This window comes from Bombus vancouverensis, chromosome 6, assembly GCF_051014615.1.
Source record: "Bombus vancouverensis nearcticus chromosome 6, iyBomVanc1_principal, whole genome shotgun sequence".
NCBI lineage: Eukaryota > Metazoa > Arthropoda > Insecta > Hymenoptera > Apidae > Bombus > Bombus vancouverensis.
The window spans coordinates 4,900,073-4,916,926 of NC_134916.1; the positions used below are offsets into that span (position 1 = coordinate 4,900,073).

Genomic DNA, 16,854 nt, shown 5'->3' on the forward strand with positions numbered 1-16,854 from the left:
ATAATATGCTGTTGTTAATTAATTTTATATAACACAAATCCTATACATAATTTTTTTGCAGCAAGCGTATAATCAAGATTTAGGAATACTAATTCTTAGCATATCGTCAGCATCATTTGCGATGAATATTCGATCAACAGAGATAGTATTAATGGTGCAAAAATAAAAATTAGCTATACTCGTCTTATCTGGTTCAGGAAAATGATATCCATTGCTAGAAAAACTCACTGCACAGACCCTCAACAATCTTATCGATCGAGAAATTGGCTCTCGAATATCCCTCGAAAGAAGGCAATCGATCGAAACGATAATCTATGATAAAGACGTACAGCGAGACAACTCAATGCGACGAACGGGCCGCGCAATGCAGATGAGGACCACAGATTGGTCGAAGATTGCAGATGCGAGCTGCAGATTGATATACGTGGCAGTACGAGAGAACGAATCAGCAACGTGACTCGCGAATTAACGATCAGCCTTTTTACTTGATGACTTTACTGTGCTTGTCGCCCGATGTTCGATCGAAAAATCGATGCGATCATTACGAAGCGGTTGCGAGATTCGATTAAAAGACTTATCCGTTTCGTTGTTCGCGTTGTTCGCTTCCAGTTCGGTAATCGCCGTAGTAAATTAGCGAAGAGTAATCGAATAACGCTAGTTGGTGTGTAATCTGCCTAAGGAAATTTTCATCCCATTTTTATAAAATCGAATTGAACGCCTGGTATGTATTACAATTCAAATATATTTATGAAGATGAACTGTATTGGAAATAGGTACGGGTTTAACTTGATAATTGGTGCAGTTGTCAATTAAAAGTGTTTCTTGAACGAAGGTTATTACTATTAGGTGATAGGAAACGAGTTAGTTCAGTTTGCTTGTTTTAACGTTATCATAGGTATGTATATGTAATATCTATCATCTACCTACATGTATTTCAAACGATGTGGCTAATACGTTCACTTCTTGCATTTCAAGTCCACGTCCGGTCGATACATATTTTAATTAATATTTTCGATATTTTTCTTATAATACAGTTTGCTTTAAATCTTTAGAAAGATGAGGTGAAAGAACCGTAAAAGGTGTCGATAGTACAACCTCACAGACGTTCGTAAAATCCATAGGTCTACTCGGTATGATCAATCTTTGATAACGATCGTAAATTATACTGCTGTTGTAATGTGTCTCGGTGAAGAATTTCGGGGGATTCTCTTCCGCGTACCTCCAAACAGCAGATAGCTACGAGTATGCTTGCGGTTTCGCCGCTGCGTTGCGCTGTTTCGAAACTCTCGATTGCGATCGATACGCGGAAAATATGTATAGGTACATAAGAAGCAACGATGTATTGTATATATACGAACTGTTATGCTTTCATATTTATAATGTCATATAGCGTATTCTATTTATTTGACACGCAAATAAGCGAAATTTCTTTTATATGGCGTGTCATTTTCTAACTTAAATAACATTCACCTAAAGCAATATCTTTTTTAAATCAATTGGCAGTGATAAAAATATAAATAAAAATCATAATTTTTATTCTAAATAAAGTAAAATAAAAATATTTCATTATCTTTATACAATCTTGATAAAGTAAATGTAATTTTTAAAAAAGCATTAGAATTTCACGCAAAAAGTTGCGATGCGCCAGGTGAAGCTGACAGCGAAACGAACTTTCGTCGTATGTATAACCGAGATTGCGTCACTCTACGGCACAAATTTACGCATGAATCACGCACAGGTATACGTTAATCGTATGCGACCAAAGTATACCTATACACCTGGTGCGTTTACGTCCTCCATTCGAGAGGAGGTTCCCACACTTTCGCTGCACTCTACCGGCTCCTTCCACGGCTATCACATCCATGTACCTGCTAGACGCACGTGGATATTTCGAAATATTATATCATTCAGCGAATTTGGCTTTTGACTATAAGCGTTTAAAAATTGTACCATAAATTATATACTTCAGATTGATGGATTTATAGTTATATGTTATGTCCATTGTACTTAAAAGTTTTCTTTTCTCTATGATTTGCAATGATATTCATAAATCTACAAAGCAATATTTATAAATCAGAAAGATTATGGACAGGTTTCTCCACGGATTTATATATCTGAACAAACGCGAACAAAGCTAAACTTACTTTAAATTGATAAATCCGAATTTAATCTACGTTATATCATAAAGAGAGAGTCAGTGCGAAATATCGAAGTCGATAAACGGACACGAATACATCCAACGTTCTGTTTGAACGATTCATAGACTGTGAAAGAAGCCGATAGCGAATTCCAATTAACGTGCTGTATTCCTTACTGTTACAAATCTACACGGTTAGGCGTTGTGCAACACATAACTAGATTTTATTCAACGATAGCGTGTCCCATATATTTATTCCAGTTATTCAAATAAGCATCGATAATAGCGAATATGATCAAGTATCCGTATTCGTTATATTCTTCTTCATATATTATACGCGACTATTAAAGGAAGAAGCAAAAACGATAAGAAAAAAGGAAGAGTGAAAGGAAGAAAGAAAAGATACTAGTTGAAGTATAGAACACACGGCGGTTATTCCAACAGAGTATCTTCGAGATTAACTTCCGTCTTCGAAATGCCATCGAGAAATGAAGATTCTAAATGTCCGACAAAACGAGTTTGAAAACCTGTATGTTGCTAGACAGTTAATTAGATCGCTGAACGGGATAGCCCGGGAATACGGTCCAGTAACTTCATAGAATTGATTCTATGGTTTATGCGTTATTAAGAAGCTACGTCCCTTATTCTCTTGCCTTGTACAATAAAATTACGTCGCGACAGCGTGTTAAAAAGAAGCAGAAGTTTATTGTTCGAGCACGCAGCTATTTGATTCGACTTTTGGACTAACTAACTTACATATAAATAATGAACACTAATTCTATAGAACACGGGGAATAATTTGTTGCTAAAAAATTGAGTATTAAATTTACTGAAATGTGATTTACATTATAGATTGTAGAATAACTTTCAAGTAGTTCGTTCATTAGAAATGTTTCATTACTTATTATAAGCACAGTTTTTCCAAAAGGTTAAGTATCAAATTATCATATTACTGCCATTCAAATGACGAATTGAATTCCTTGAACTTTTTTCCATTCAGATAAATGCTAGATGATATCATTATTATTATATTTTATAGGTTGACAAGCATCGTGTCGACGATATTCCATGAATCTCGACAAACTGACCGCTAAAACACACGCTGATTACACACGCACATGCCTCGGTCATTCTTCGCGATGTGTCAGTGTCGAGGAAAGAAAAGTCAAGATGGTGTTTTATAGACGCTCATTGACCATAAATTATAATCAATGTCGGCACCAACACTCGAACAATCCGCCAGTCGCGTCATTAGAGCTTCGTCGAGATAGGTCAACTTTTATATGTATCTACAACCTCGTTAATCGAAAGTGTGTTATTAAGAGTGTGGTTAACAGTGGACATCCCTAGGGATGATCCTGATTAACTGACTCATCTTGTATTGGATGTTCGCGAGCGTGCTTTGACTACCATTAAAAAGTACTTAACGTCATTCAGTTTACGCGAACAATTTTATCGGAATAATTCCGAAGCTGTATAAATCATAAAGGTGAATCGTAGCTTCTAATCTATGATAATTGCAATTAGAAATGGTAGCTTCTTTTATTTGTAAATTGTTTTTTGGAAAAAGGCCTTAATTGGAAAATACAGGAATGGTTAATTAATTTTAAATTTAGTATAACAGATCTCATAATAAATGTGTTTTCACAATAGATAATTTTCATTTAATACTCGTAATTTTATTTCTATAAATTCTCGTTCAACAGTATTTTCCAATCAATTTAATGATACGTAGATAATATTGACATTAACATAACGACATGTATCGCGAATTAATATTATAATATCGTTTACGTAAATGTAAATATTTTCTTGCTTTTGATCCATTAATCGTTAGGCATACATTAAAATAATTAAATGCTGTGTAAAATAATTAAATGTGTGATTTATACATCTGCATCCTTAACCTTCTGGCATAAGTAACTCGTATCGAATTCCTAAAAAATTGTAAGAACTTTGTCATACATCGATTGGAAAATAATTTAAATGCATTTAATTATACGAATTTAATTTTTCTTTCAATCGATAATTTTCATTTGAATTATCGCGAGCAACAACGTGTTTAAAAAATATCTTCTATTTAGTTAAACTGTAAGTCTTATTATGTAATGGTTAGACAAGTACAATATTTCAACTCACCTTCCACTAAGGATGTTAAAAGTGTGACATTGGCGGCCTTCCTTCTTCCTGCTGGCAAATTTAGCCCAATTTTTTCCAATTTTTCCCTAAGCAGACGTCCGCCGTTTTTGGACTTTGCTCTATGAAACATAAACAAAAAATACAATCATTAAGTATTACATTAACATATAACATTTGGAATAAAATATTGTAATGATCGTAATTATTCGATGTAACACTTTAATGTAAAAAACGAAATTGTTTATTTCTTTTTCTTTTTCTGAACACAAAAGGTAGCATTTATTACACATCACAATATATGTTAGATCACGAGATGAAAAGATATGTCATAGGAAAATAAATTTACAAGCAAGAAACTTGCTAATGCATGTTTTTGTAATAATTATTTGGCTTTAGTTGATCGTTTACACGATCCAAATATTTTACTGCATTCGTACGTTTCTTCGTGTAAATTCAGTAAAATGTAATACTATTTTTTAATTCAATCGTTTCTTCGAAATGTAACTTTGTACGGTAAAGTGTTCGTAACACACGCTTTAAACTAAGGCTTGCTTTAGAGCGCTGAAATTTCGAAATGGAATTGCCCCATTAATCATCTGTGCCGTGATCTTTGACGGAAGAAAAAAGGAATCGACAAGCAACTAGGAAGAAGGAGGGAGAGAGATAGAGAAACAAGAAAATTAGCATAATCCGTAACTACGCGTGTCATCCATCGACGATTGAGTAACTTAACTTTGTAAGTCGCTTGCCGAGCAGGATACTACTTTCAAAAGTATACGCATTCACGTGTTGCAAAAACTTCCAACTATCTTACAAATTGCTTGGATAAAAAATTAATCACACGTTAAAATGTTTTTGAAAAATTTTGAGAAAAATATAATTTCAAGGTTAAATACATATGGCTCTAGCACTCAATTAAGGTTACGAAGACGACTCATAAGCCGTTCAATTCTCATTCTAAATCTGTTACATACTTTATCTCACACAAACATACGATCATACCATAATTCCATCGTTTTTTTCTTACAGCTCTATTTAAATGTGCAAAACGATCTACGAATAGAAATATTTAAACGGAACAGAGTAAACATTTCACAAGGAAAGACGTCAAAAATATCGAAAAGAACGACGACGAAACTTTTTTATTCTAGCACTTTTATTTAAAGAACAGCCTAAAACCTTTCACAGGCTCTCGTCTATATTTCGCGGAATATCTTGAAGAATTCGATAGCACTTCTTAACACACCCTATTCATCCATCATTCGTGGACCGAAATATAACGGTAATACGTACCTATACACATCGGCTACCTTTGTTCGGCTTGAGTAGCCGGTTCATCCGGTAATCTTTCGCTTCACTCGGCAATTAATACACTTTACCGCTACGAATTTTTTTAAATATATCTGCCGAAAGGATCTACACTCTGGAATATCCTATCGCTCAAAAATATCCGGACACTTACTCGTCCTTGACAGGATGTAATTTAATCGCTAAATAATGGACGAAAGAGTCTGTAATGATTTTATCTATCATGATCATTACACTTACGCAATATGGAACAATATAAACCAGATAAAATTGATTTTTAAAAACTAATACGGATTAACGAAATTGTAGAACTCTTTATCTGTGGATTATTTAATTTCTAGTTTATAAATGTATAGTCTGCTAACAAAATTGTAGTTATCAAATTTTTCTCCTGCGATCTTCATTTATCAAGCAAGAACGCAATAGTAAGTCCAGAAACTAATGCTTCTAATCATTACTTTTCCATTAATTTGTAGGTACACTTCGTCCGAATACATATAAATAATAATGTACGTTTCGATGATAGTTCCTTGGGAGGATCTTGGAAGTATCAGTATAAACACAATGATATCATCTTTTATCTATAATTTATGCACGTTGTAACCCTCATCGACGCGGCCGTATATACCGACCGAAACTTGATTTAGAAGTGTACCTTCGTTCCAGAGAAATTCCTCAGGTAATTTGTGAACGTTTATAGTTTCGGGGATCAGATAGCGTTTTACTGGTCACGATAAACCTGTTGTGCGTTGTGCTGCCTCCACGGACGATCAAACGTTCCTTTTTTTTGTATCTTTTGATGTTTCATTGTAGAACCAGTCGAACTGAAAGCTTTGATTGAATTTCAACAGGACGATACGAGATTTTTATTTTCTGGTTTATTGTTCTCGATTTCGAGAAGTGACGTATTCTATTTTATATCGCTGGTGTTTGTATTCGGTTCTGATAGATGAAATTTATAATATTCTTTCTCATAGATTTATATACAGATAGCGTTGAAGTATCACGTGACTAGTAACTTTCATTTAATGTCTACTTAAAATATAGAAAGCATCTTTTTTAAATTATAAAACAACTACGAATCTCCGTAAGAATGCAAATATACAGTATAAATTCGAACTCTTCGAAGAATTTTGTACTGTTGCGTAAATAAAAGCTACTTTGCATAAAAAAATCCACTGAATTAACGGAAGATTGAATTTAACCAAAGAGTCACACGTCATAAGTCATTAACGCGATATCGTTGGTTCAAGTATTTCCTCGTGAGCAGTTAAAAGCACGCACGTATCCTGTTAATGTCACGGTTCTTCTCTCGTTGCAATTAACACTCGCTGATAAAAATATATCGTTTCTCGCGGCATGTGCATTAACGCACGATTATCCTGACATAAACTGTGTAATTATCATCGGTGTCAGGACATTTGCCATTGCCCCGTAATCCAAAGAAAACTTCGTTTTATGCAACCCAATGTCCTTCCACTTGTGCGCTCGTCCTTCCATTCGACTCGCCCGCGAGTGTTTCACGCTATGTTCGAGCAATACGCGTGATGACAGTATCCCCATATATTTATTATATAGTGATTCCTTTGTACGTGACGAGAGCAATTCTCTACTCATTACACAGTCTTGTCCCGAGAACGATTCTCACTCTTCTTCAGCGATCTGCTTCCCCGAGATTTTCACGATCTTCTTCGCGCCCTTCCCTACTCGATTCTCCCTCGATATGAACTTTAGGACACCCGGCAACACCCCTGATTACTCGAGACGTCCTCGACTACTGGCATCGTTAATCGTCAAACTCTGCGACTGTCGAGTGCTATTGATAAATCAATGAATCCTTCGTGATCGAATTTATTATAGAGTGAAAAAGTAGTATAAAAATTATCAGATATAGGAGAACCTTGGTTTTATAAATAAAATGTATCTTCTCATTCTTAAAAAATTGATGTAATTTCATTTAAGTGTTCTCCACTAATATTTGTTACTTTTTGTGTTTCGAGTATATTAATAAAAGTAGTAACAAAAAGCGAGAGAAAAACTCAAGGAAGCAGAAAGATGAGAAAGGCAACATTTTTAGGACCAAAAACGCTCTAGTTTGTTGTTGTACAAACGTAGTTGACGATTTTATGAACTACAGGTTGAATTACAGAAATTTGATATCTTATGTTTTCTTTAGCGAATAAGATCGTATGAGTTTAATGTTATTTATTGTTAGGAGTTAATATGTTATTTAATTATTCGCAGCTGTTACTAATGCTAATTAAGCGTAGCAATTTTTTATTTCTCAAGCGTTTTTTAAATGATTTAATTTGGACTATTTGAACCGTGCTGTTTTTTCGAAATCGCAATAAATCTTGTGACTACGAGTGCTCGAACGAAGCGATAAAAGATAATAAATGAAGAAAACAATCTGTAATACGACCGACAAATGAACATCAATCTTTTTTCAAATAATCGGCGATGCTTAAATTATCCGACATTCCTAGTACAAACAATCGTATCTGGAGGATCTTTTGAAATGTAATATAACTGTCGATCGTAAAACTTCGTTTGGTCATAAAGATGCAACGCAATTCGAAAGAGGAGAAAGTAGAAGAAATAGATAAACAAGGGGGAGGAAAAATGTAAGAAAATTTATGGTGCTATCAAATAACCATTTAAAAATAATTTCTCAATGTAACTGTTATCGTTTACACTACCTATTCGAATTAAGAAGCTATCGCCGTTTCTTTTTATGCTTGTGTTTTAAAATGCTTAAGAAATGTTAAAAGAACAATAATTTTAAGCAGCGCTAGCTATATAATTATAAAGTTTTTAAAATCTCCTTAAATTTTACAAATAACATAGACGTTCACCATGAGAGAAATCTTTAGTAATCGAAAGAAAAATAAAATTGGCAAGTAAAGATTATCCGATCATAAAGTTTAAAACTTCGTGCCATTTGTATATTGCTTAAGAGGCGTATGTATTTACAGTTTTACAGATGACTTTCGTGGTTGCTGAAACTAATGATAACTATGTCTTATTGTCGACGATGTTTCGCGTTAAAACACAAAAATTACAATGCAAAATTGGTTGGTACTCGACAGTAATTTGAAAAGTCGTTAACCAATTGTGGGAACGGCCAGATACGAAAATGAAACGTGAAATTATGAATAAAACATACGTTCGAATGGACTTTTACGATTGCCGCGTGAAAAACGCGCGTGTAGTTACGTTTCCCGGCTACGAGGTGCGTAAACTTTTTGCACCACTTCGACAAACATTTGCACGATCATTATACGATACACCGTGGAATCTGAATAGCTTTTCAGACATAATCACTCGTAATTTAAATGCGAAAAGAAGTTAGTGGCGTTCCGTCATCGTAAAGAATTGTTAAAATGTCAATTGCGCTTACAGCTTATGACCTGTACGAGTTTATCTTTCTTTATATCTAAGGAGATGTGATACATAATTAACACGTATCTTATTTAATAACGGTTAAAAAAGTAAGAAAAATTACAATTCATTTAATTTTACGGGATATTTTATTTTTCTCGGGAGTCCACTTCGTCAAAAATGAACGCGTGTTGATTTAAATTAATGTAGCAGCTCACACGAAGCTTATACTTTTATGCATCGTTGCTAAACTCTACTATAGTTACATCAGGATCAATTCCTTGCATTCAATAAAAGTACCGTACTCATGTATCAAAATCCTTGATCATATATAAGTTGCCCGAACTAGCAACCTCCTGTTCTCTCAGTTCTGCTTTAAAATCATCACCGCAGAGGCGAATTTCAGAATCGTCGCGCGCTTTGGCGATTAATAAAATATTTAAACGTCATCCTCGTGAGGGGATCGATCGGACGAGCTGCTATTATAATTTTGGCAGAGCAACTGGCAGTTTTAAAGCGGCTGCGTCTCGGAAACGAACGCATGATCGTTCTCTTGGACTCGTAGCGTAAAAGCCGTGTCGTAGCGTAAACCTTAATCCATCGTGAAGATAGGGAACGCGTCGCGGAGGAACAGGAGTTGGCTATGAGGACTGGTGAGGTGGAGAGAGGAGGACACGAGAGACAAAAGAAAGGCAGATGGGCACGGTAGAAATGTATGGTGGCAAGAGAACCCGGCGCGTGTAATTATCAGCCAGATCGCTATTCGAATGGATGAATTATATCGTCGCGGTCTGCGGTGTGCGTCGAATGTAACGCTGCCAGCCCGAGGGCTGCTCGTACAACCAGGAATTGACACTCGAAGCTATGCAATTATTAATGTCTCATTTGCATCGGGGATAGATCGGCCGCTTTATTGGCAGTTTATTCAGCGTTCTCCTTTTTTCCTCCACCCCCACTTATCCAGCTCGCGTTCTCGTGGAATTTGCTGAGGTTCGATCCGCGGATAATCCTAACCGCGAGAGGCCGTGGGCTACGTTTTATGGGTAGTTAGCCATCTACGAGTTCGCGCGCGTAGGCGGGTGGAGAACGTTACAACTGTTTTTGTTCGTTTGATCGGTGCTTGTTACAGCCGCGACGAGAGAAGCATGGATTTCTGAATGATTCGAGGCATTCACGAGTGTTTTGTATGGAGAAGGTTTATGAATTCAAAGAAGGCAAACATGGGTCTAAGGTTTCGTAATGGTTTTGTGATGGTTGTGCCCAGTGATTGAAATTCTTGTTTAGCGCTTTGTGATTAATTTTGTTATTAACGTTAAAGCATGGTAACGGTATTCGATGTTTCGCCTTCATGAGTTGTGGATCGTTATTTATCCACCGATCGATCACTCACGATTATATAGATATAGCAACGACCATCAATGTTAAATCCCTACGACCAGAATTCTGTTTGCTTATAATAACAAAATATTACAGTTGGCACTAATTCTTCACTTTGATCCCATAAAAATTATAATCCCTAATAACTTTGATACGTTCTACAGAAATTATCCAGACGCAGACACGTTAAATCATACTACCCTCCATTTAAACATGGCAATCAAATCTTCGTATTTCCGCGAACGTGGAAGCATTGACTCGCATCACTGTTTCCTCCGTTGCCGTTAAAGTCTCGCGTATCAGGAGCGACGAAGACGAACAACTTTCTATTACTATTTATTACGGCTGGCTATACGTAGCTCCGAGTTAAATCTCACAATCAGTCAGATCTCTCTTTCGTTTGTAATCGGCGATTCCTCGAGCAAAAAGTCGAACACACCGCGTGCGTCATACACTGATCCACGTACGAGTTTGCGTATATACTATATGTATACGTTTCACGTGCGTGAGATACATCCGGCCGTAGATACCGGTGATTTATCCACGCCTTTGGTGATAAAGCATTGCGCAACGGATAATGTTCTGGCCGAGTAAAATGGTGAATCAGATAAAGAACGGCTCTTCCCGCTTCCAAGGGAGAAACTCATAAATCAGCCGGCTGTCCGTGCTCGAGTAAGAGGTGGCCGAATGAAGCGAACGCACGTTTATTAATTAACTGACTGGATGAAGTCTCGTAACGGTTAAACGTATCGGTATCTCGATTCTTTGACTATTCTCTGGTTATTCCGTGACTATTCCCTGGTCCAGGCCATTGTTCCCCTACGATGGTATAACCCTCTCGGATGTTTCTACCGCCAACGACAAATGTCCGGAAGTGTTTATGTTATTCACAGCAACACGGTGTCTCGTGTTTCGCATCGTTCCTACGCGTCTCTCTTTAGATAATGTATCGGTGAGCATCAAGCGATACCGTTAAAATACTTAACACGTACTACTTAATTTGAGTAAGAGGAAATGGTAGTTTGTGTGCCGCCAGATAATTCAATTTCTAGATTTCGATTACCAAGCGTAGGTAGCGATGAGATCAAGTTTAGTATATCGTATAGTTACAAATTCAACTCGATTATAATTTTTAATTATCTGCATTAATATTATACTACCGATATAAAGTTTAATTTGCCATATTAAATTTTCTACATCGTACGTTACAGAACTAAGATAATGTTGAAATAGCCTTTAAAACGAAGTGAAAAAACGAAGTTGTATCGAATGTTTCAGTGAAAGAGTTGGAGCTTTCACGATGGTTCGTCGCTCAGAGTGTAACGACACGTCGTGTAACAACGTCGCGTCACTGTCTTACTACGGACGGGGCTAATCTCCTTATAAAATTGTATTATGCAAACGAGGAGCTGGTACAGACAGTGACAGTTTCAAAGCAATATCTTACCTCCGTAAGACTCCACCGAGGAGGCTCGCGTTTAAGCATTCCGGTGGCGATAGTCGTCTTTGTACCTCGGCTACCGTAACTTTGTACTTGCTGGTGCTGCTTAGTAACGATAATCGTCCTGGAACCGAACAGAACACGTCCGAAGGCTGCGCGTTCCCACTTAGCATCGCCTTCTCACTCCTGTCCGATGGTTTCATGTCTACAACAAACGAACAACCCACGTTTACATCTGAGAATTATGCGTTTCAACGATTGGAAACCAATTAACCGATGTACTGGGACGAGAAAGTGGTTCAACATTTTAATTTACGATGCAAATGAAGTCGATGTACTAATGAACGTTCATCGATTAAAACGTATCGAAGGATATCGAGACTGCGGTACCATGTAAGGTTTAAGAAATTTCTGATCGTTTTTTTTTAAATTCTAAGCAATTGAAATGTGGCATTTTAGATCGATGCCTGTGAATCTTAGCCTCGTGTTTAACGATGTTTCTCAGGATACGATGAACGTAAATGCAAAGATGTTTCTGAAAACCAAGTGATTAAACTTGCTGATATAGTCGGTTAAATGTTCGATAAAGTACACGATATTATTTATATAGTAAAAACATGTTAGTTTTATAAATGCCAACTTTGAGATACATCAGGTGTGTTATTTATATCATATTATTTATATCATACATATCGTACATATTTAATGCTTGTTATTCATTATCGTTTTCTGCTTCCTACGTTTTCATTGTCATTTTCTGTTCCCCTTGTTCATTTTCTGAGATCACAAAAAGTAAAAATAATATTCGAAACAGCGAAAGAAATAAATTATTCTATTTCGCAAAATATTGTCCAATTAATGTTGTTCCGTCGATGAAAGGAACGCAATAATCCACTTAAGAATACAGTGTTCTATTCCTATAAAAGGTCAAAGAGGGTTTAACGAGTGGCCGATAAGGAATACCGAAACCGTAGGTTCTTCTGAAATTACCTTATACCCGGTCCAAGTCTATCTGTATAGGTGCACAACCATGATATCGGAGCAATATCCTCCGCGAAATATTTTAAATTCGCCGTACCTCGTCCCGTTTTCGTTTCTATGCACCGATAGTCCCGCATTATTGCATCGTTGCTCTGGAATGCTTAATATAAGGCCGCGGGGTTCGGACAAAGCTGTGTTATTACAAGGCAAATCGATGGTCAACTTATAACTTGAAACTCTTCATCGTTGACTTCGCTCGATCATGAGGTATACCTATGGTTTATAGCCGTTTAAAACGAACGCTAGTTTTAAATCGATATCTTCGAAATTGTTGCTGAAAAATATTGTAATACGACAACGAAGTATGCCGCTTTTTTATCGTCCTTTATTTTCGTATAATGTTTAGGTTTTACGCATAAAAGTTCCGTTCCGCTTTCGATGATTCGAGTGAAACATAGGTTTATAGTATATTGTACGTAGTATTGGTTTTAGCGCCTTAATTTTGAGGGCAAGAGTTTTTCTAAACATTGAAAATATTTAGCAAGAACTTTGCCATCATCAAAATATTATTAAATGTTTGAAATATCATAATTAGGGATAGTAAAAATATTTTCCAGTATTGTAATTTCCATGTTATTACAAATACCAATTCTTACCGTAGAAATCTGGTGAAATTTATTGTATCATAAAATACCCACGTATGTTATAATACAATACCATTTATCTGGTTGAGATTTGATTTGGATTGACGCGTAATTCGTTTGTATAGCGTTTGTGTATGTGAAAACACATGAGAGAGAAAGAGAGAAAAAGAGAGAGAGAGAGAGAGAGAGAAGGCACAACAGGAGAGGGAAAGAGGAAGAGAGTGCAAACAAGTTGTCAAGTAGAATCAATCCACAACGACGTCTCGATCGGCCGGGTCAAGCGGGTAATAAATTTCTACGCGAACCAAATAGGTCGACGTGGATTTGTTCCGCGCTTATAAATCGTAATCTCGAGAATGAAGCGGTAGAAAATCGTGTAACGGTAAGCAGTCTGTCGATGAAACTGACCAGACAATTTCGTAGCTCGAAGAAAGATACATTTGAACGAAAGATACATAGACTTATGCATTAATAATTTTTATAACTGTGAAAGAACTAAAATTACATATTTCCTTACTTTCTAACTTTCACCGTATCAATTTTGCAATTCGAGTGCTCTGAGTGTAGAGAAATTAAATATTCGACGCTTTTGGCGATCGAATTCAATTATTAATCACGACCGCTAGCTAGTACGCTATTTTATTTTTCATTTTTTATCAATCCCACTCGTTTAAAGATTCTTTACTTTACTTACTTTACATACTTTGTCTACTTGGAAAGTTACATGTGGTTCACGGACCATCGTACACAATCGTAGTATCAAATGTCAGAAGGAATCATTCGAAGCGAGAGAAAAAAATAGAAGGAAGGAACGCTGTGGCTATCTTCGAAGTGTTTCTCAAGTTATCTTAGCCTGTTATCTTCATCTCGGTAACGGCACTGGAAGGTGCATTAATTTATTTAATGGGAATAACTCATGCTTTGCTTACGTTGGTCACGGTAAAACGTAGTCCTGTAAAACGTGTAATTATAGAGGGTTGTTTTAACCTTTTGCCGATGTGAATTGTGAAACGGTCTCACTCATCGATGAGACCGCTATCGGTCAATCGATCGTGAGTTAATTACAAAGGCATGTATCGGTTAATTCAACGGCCACGCGCAGGGATAAACGGTTCTATGACATTTTCATCGATGCCGTTTTCCAGCGATGATTCCTCGTTAACACTACATTCGAATCGACTAAAAGAAAGAAAAAAGCCGAAATATTTCGCTATTATGACAAATGCGTTCTGTCTAGAATCTAAAGGACAAAGTTACCGAAGTACTTGATCCTTTCTCTATCGACCTTAACTAAATGGCAATGCAACGAATGGCGACTGAAATTATATATTGAAATTCATTCACGATGATAATTGTCAGGTGTACTCGAAAAAAAACCTAACATTCCGCTTTTTTCCCTTTTTAAACTCCATGTTCTCTTTATCGTTGCGTTTTACACTGAAGAGATTGCCCCTCGATTTACATATTATCACTAATTTGTTATCAAGAACGGTGGTAGATATTATCACTAAGTTATTAAAGTTCGTAGGAATCCATGTTATAAGTAAATAACATCGATTTTTATTCGATTCTAATTAATTCTGTTTATATAGAGGCGTAGTTAAGTAATCGACAGTAATAATTCACTTATTTTCTCAAGTTATTACCCTTCCATTTTCATCCATACATAGAAGTCTAAGCAACAAACAAAATGTCGCATGAATCAAAGCCTGATACGACAGCGAAAGCATGATCATTCAGAACGCCACCGTGCTGTAAATTTTTTGTATAAATTTGAAATTTAGTCGACTAATGAGATTTTCATTCATCCTTTACACTCTATTTGACGAGGGACTGGTATAGAAGACATGTATCTACGACAACATCCTCGCCTCTGTATCCCGGGATCGGCGGTGTCTTGTTTTAGCCCGAGATAACGTCTAGGAAGTCGCCACCAGATAATTTGTCACCCGGCCAACGTGGATATATTACCCGAGTTGATCAAACAAAAGTGTTAAGATCCTTGATCACGACTTCTAGAACCGTGAAAACGACTAGTTCTATAGCTTCTGCAGGGCTACATGTAACCTACGTTTATGTTAATTACAGTGTTTGTAACATAGCAATAATCAGACGCGATAATGAGCGCCAGACGATTCTTCGTGGTAACGGCCTAACTTGTGGCAATGAAAGCAATAGTGACAATGATTTCTTTAATTGTTCGGACGACGATAAACACCGTGATTCTTTTTAGAATTTTTTCATCTGAAATTAATTTTGAAATCAATGGTAATTTTGGAGTATTATATTCTTAATAAACATTCGCACGTTTGCAAATTTTTTAAGATATTAAAGTTCCAAGCTTTTATACTTTCATATTTTCAACGCGTAAGGATTAATTAATAAAAAAGAAACAGAATGGAATTATCTACTTTTATATCATCATGCTTCATTATGATTAAAGTATCATTGCGAGATTATTTTCGCAATGATACTCCAACTTAATATTTTTCATTGATAAGAGAAGGAATGATTGTTTGTCGGGGACATGGGATCAGCGGGACTGCAAAGCGTGGGTAGTCAATTAAGCTCTCGAACAGCGATAAATCGTCGCTGCTGTTTGATCGGGAGTCTGAATAAAACTTCTTTCATTGACATCATTGGATCTCGGGCACGAAACAACCGTCTGACAGGTAGATTGTAGCAAAACGTGGGCGGGTTTCCACGTTGGAATGCTATTATATTGTTGGGAGAGTTACAATGGAGTGACATTATCTAGCGAAAAGTTTGATAACGCGTCGCGTAATCGTGAGGTCTGTTGATAATTATGTGGCAATATTTTCTCTTGTTGAAACTTTCTGTCTTCTTTTACGATGCATCGAAATAAAAGACTAAAGAAGAGAAATTTCCTAATTGCTTCTTCGTGTCGCAAATATGCGTGGATTTAAAAAATATTTTAATACAGTCCTGTTCTTGTATTTTAATGCAACAAATTGTTTTATAACAATTTCTTGTGACAAATCAAATTAACTAAATTATATATTAAATCAATGTTAATAACATCAAGTAGCATCTAACAATCGTTAATTTTCTGATTTCTAATAACCAGAGTATATCCTATCCGTAATTTTCACATTCCAATGGTTAATTGAGTAGTTTCAAAGAAATCAGCGACATTAAAAGTAAGACGATTTAAATATACCTATCCATTAACACAGCCTCGCTCTGTCATTACTCGTTATCGCTCTCATTATCGCACACACGTGTCAAAGATTTTGCATATCTTGAAGTTTCTATTTTTTGAACGCTGGTGGATTTCAACGCAACAAACATCGATCCATGCGCGATTTCTGTACGTGATACGCATAAATCATTCGTCATTTACTGTCTAATTAAATATGAAAATACGATTCAAGCAAGATTTAAAAACGTCCCAAGGGTGCTCAAGAATAAACTTATTGCAGTTA

The 16,854-nt window shown here is 36.2% G+C and overlaps 1 protein-coding gene across 2 annotated transcripts in view; it reads right to left on the reverse strand.

Annotated features, from left to right (window-relative positions):
* The window catches only part of TfAP-2 (transcription factor AP-2), an 85,547-nt gene that overhangs the window by 7,508 nt on the left and 61,185 nt on the right, over window positions 1–16,854 (reverse strand). For both annotated transcript variants that reach the window (XM_033340820.2, XM_033340822.2), the window contains exons 5-6: window positions 11,790–11,988; window positions 4,277–4,395 (exon numbers count right to left, since the gene is read on the reverse strand). In XM_033340820.2, coding sequence (XP_033196711.1) covers window positions 4,277–4,395; window positions 11,790–11,988 — 318 coding nt within the window. The remainder of the gene's footprint in view (window positions 1–4,276; window positions 4,396–11,789; window positions 11,989–16,854) is intronic.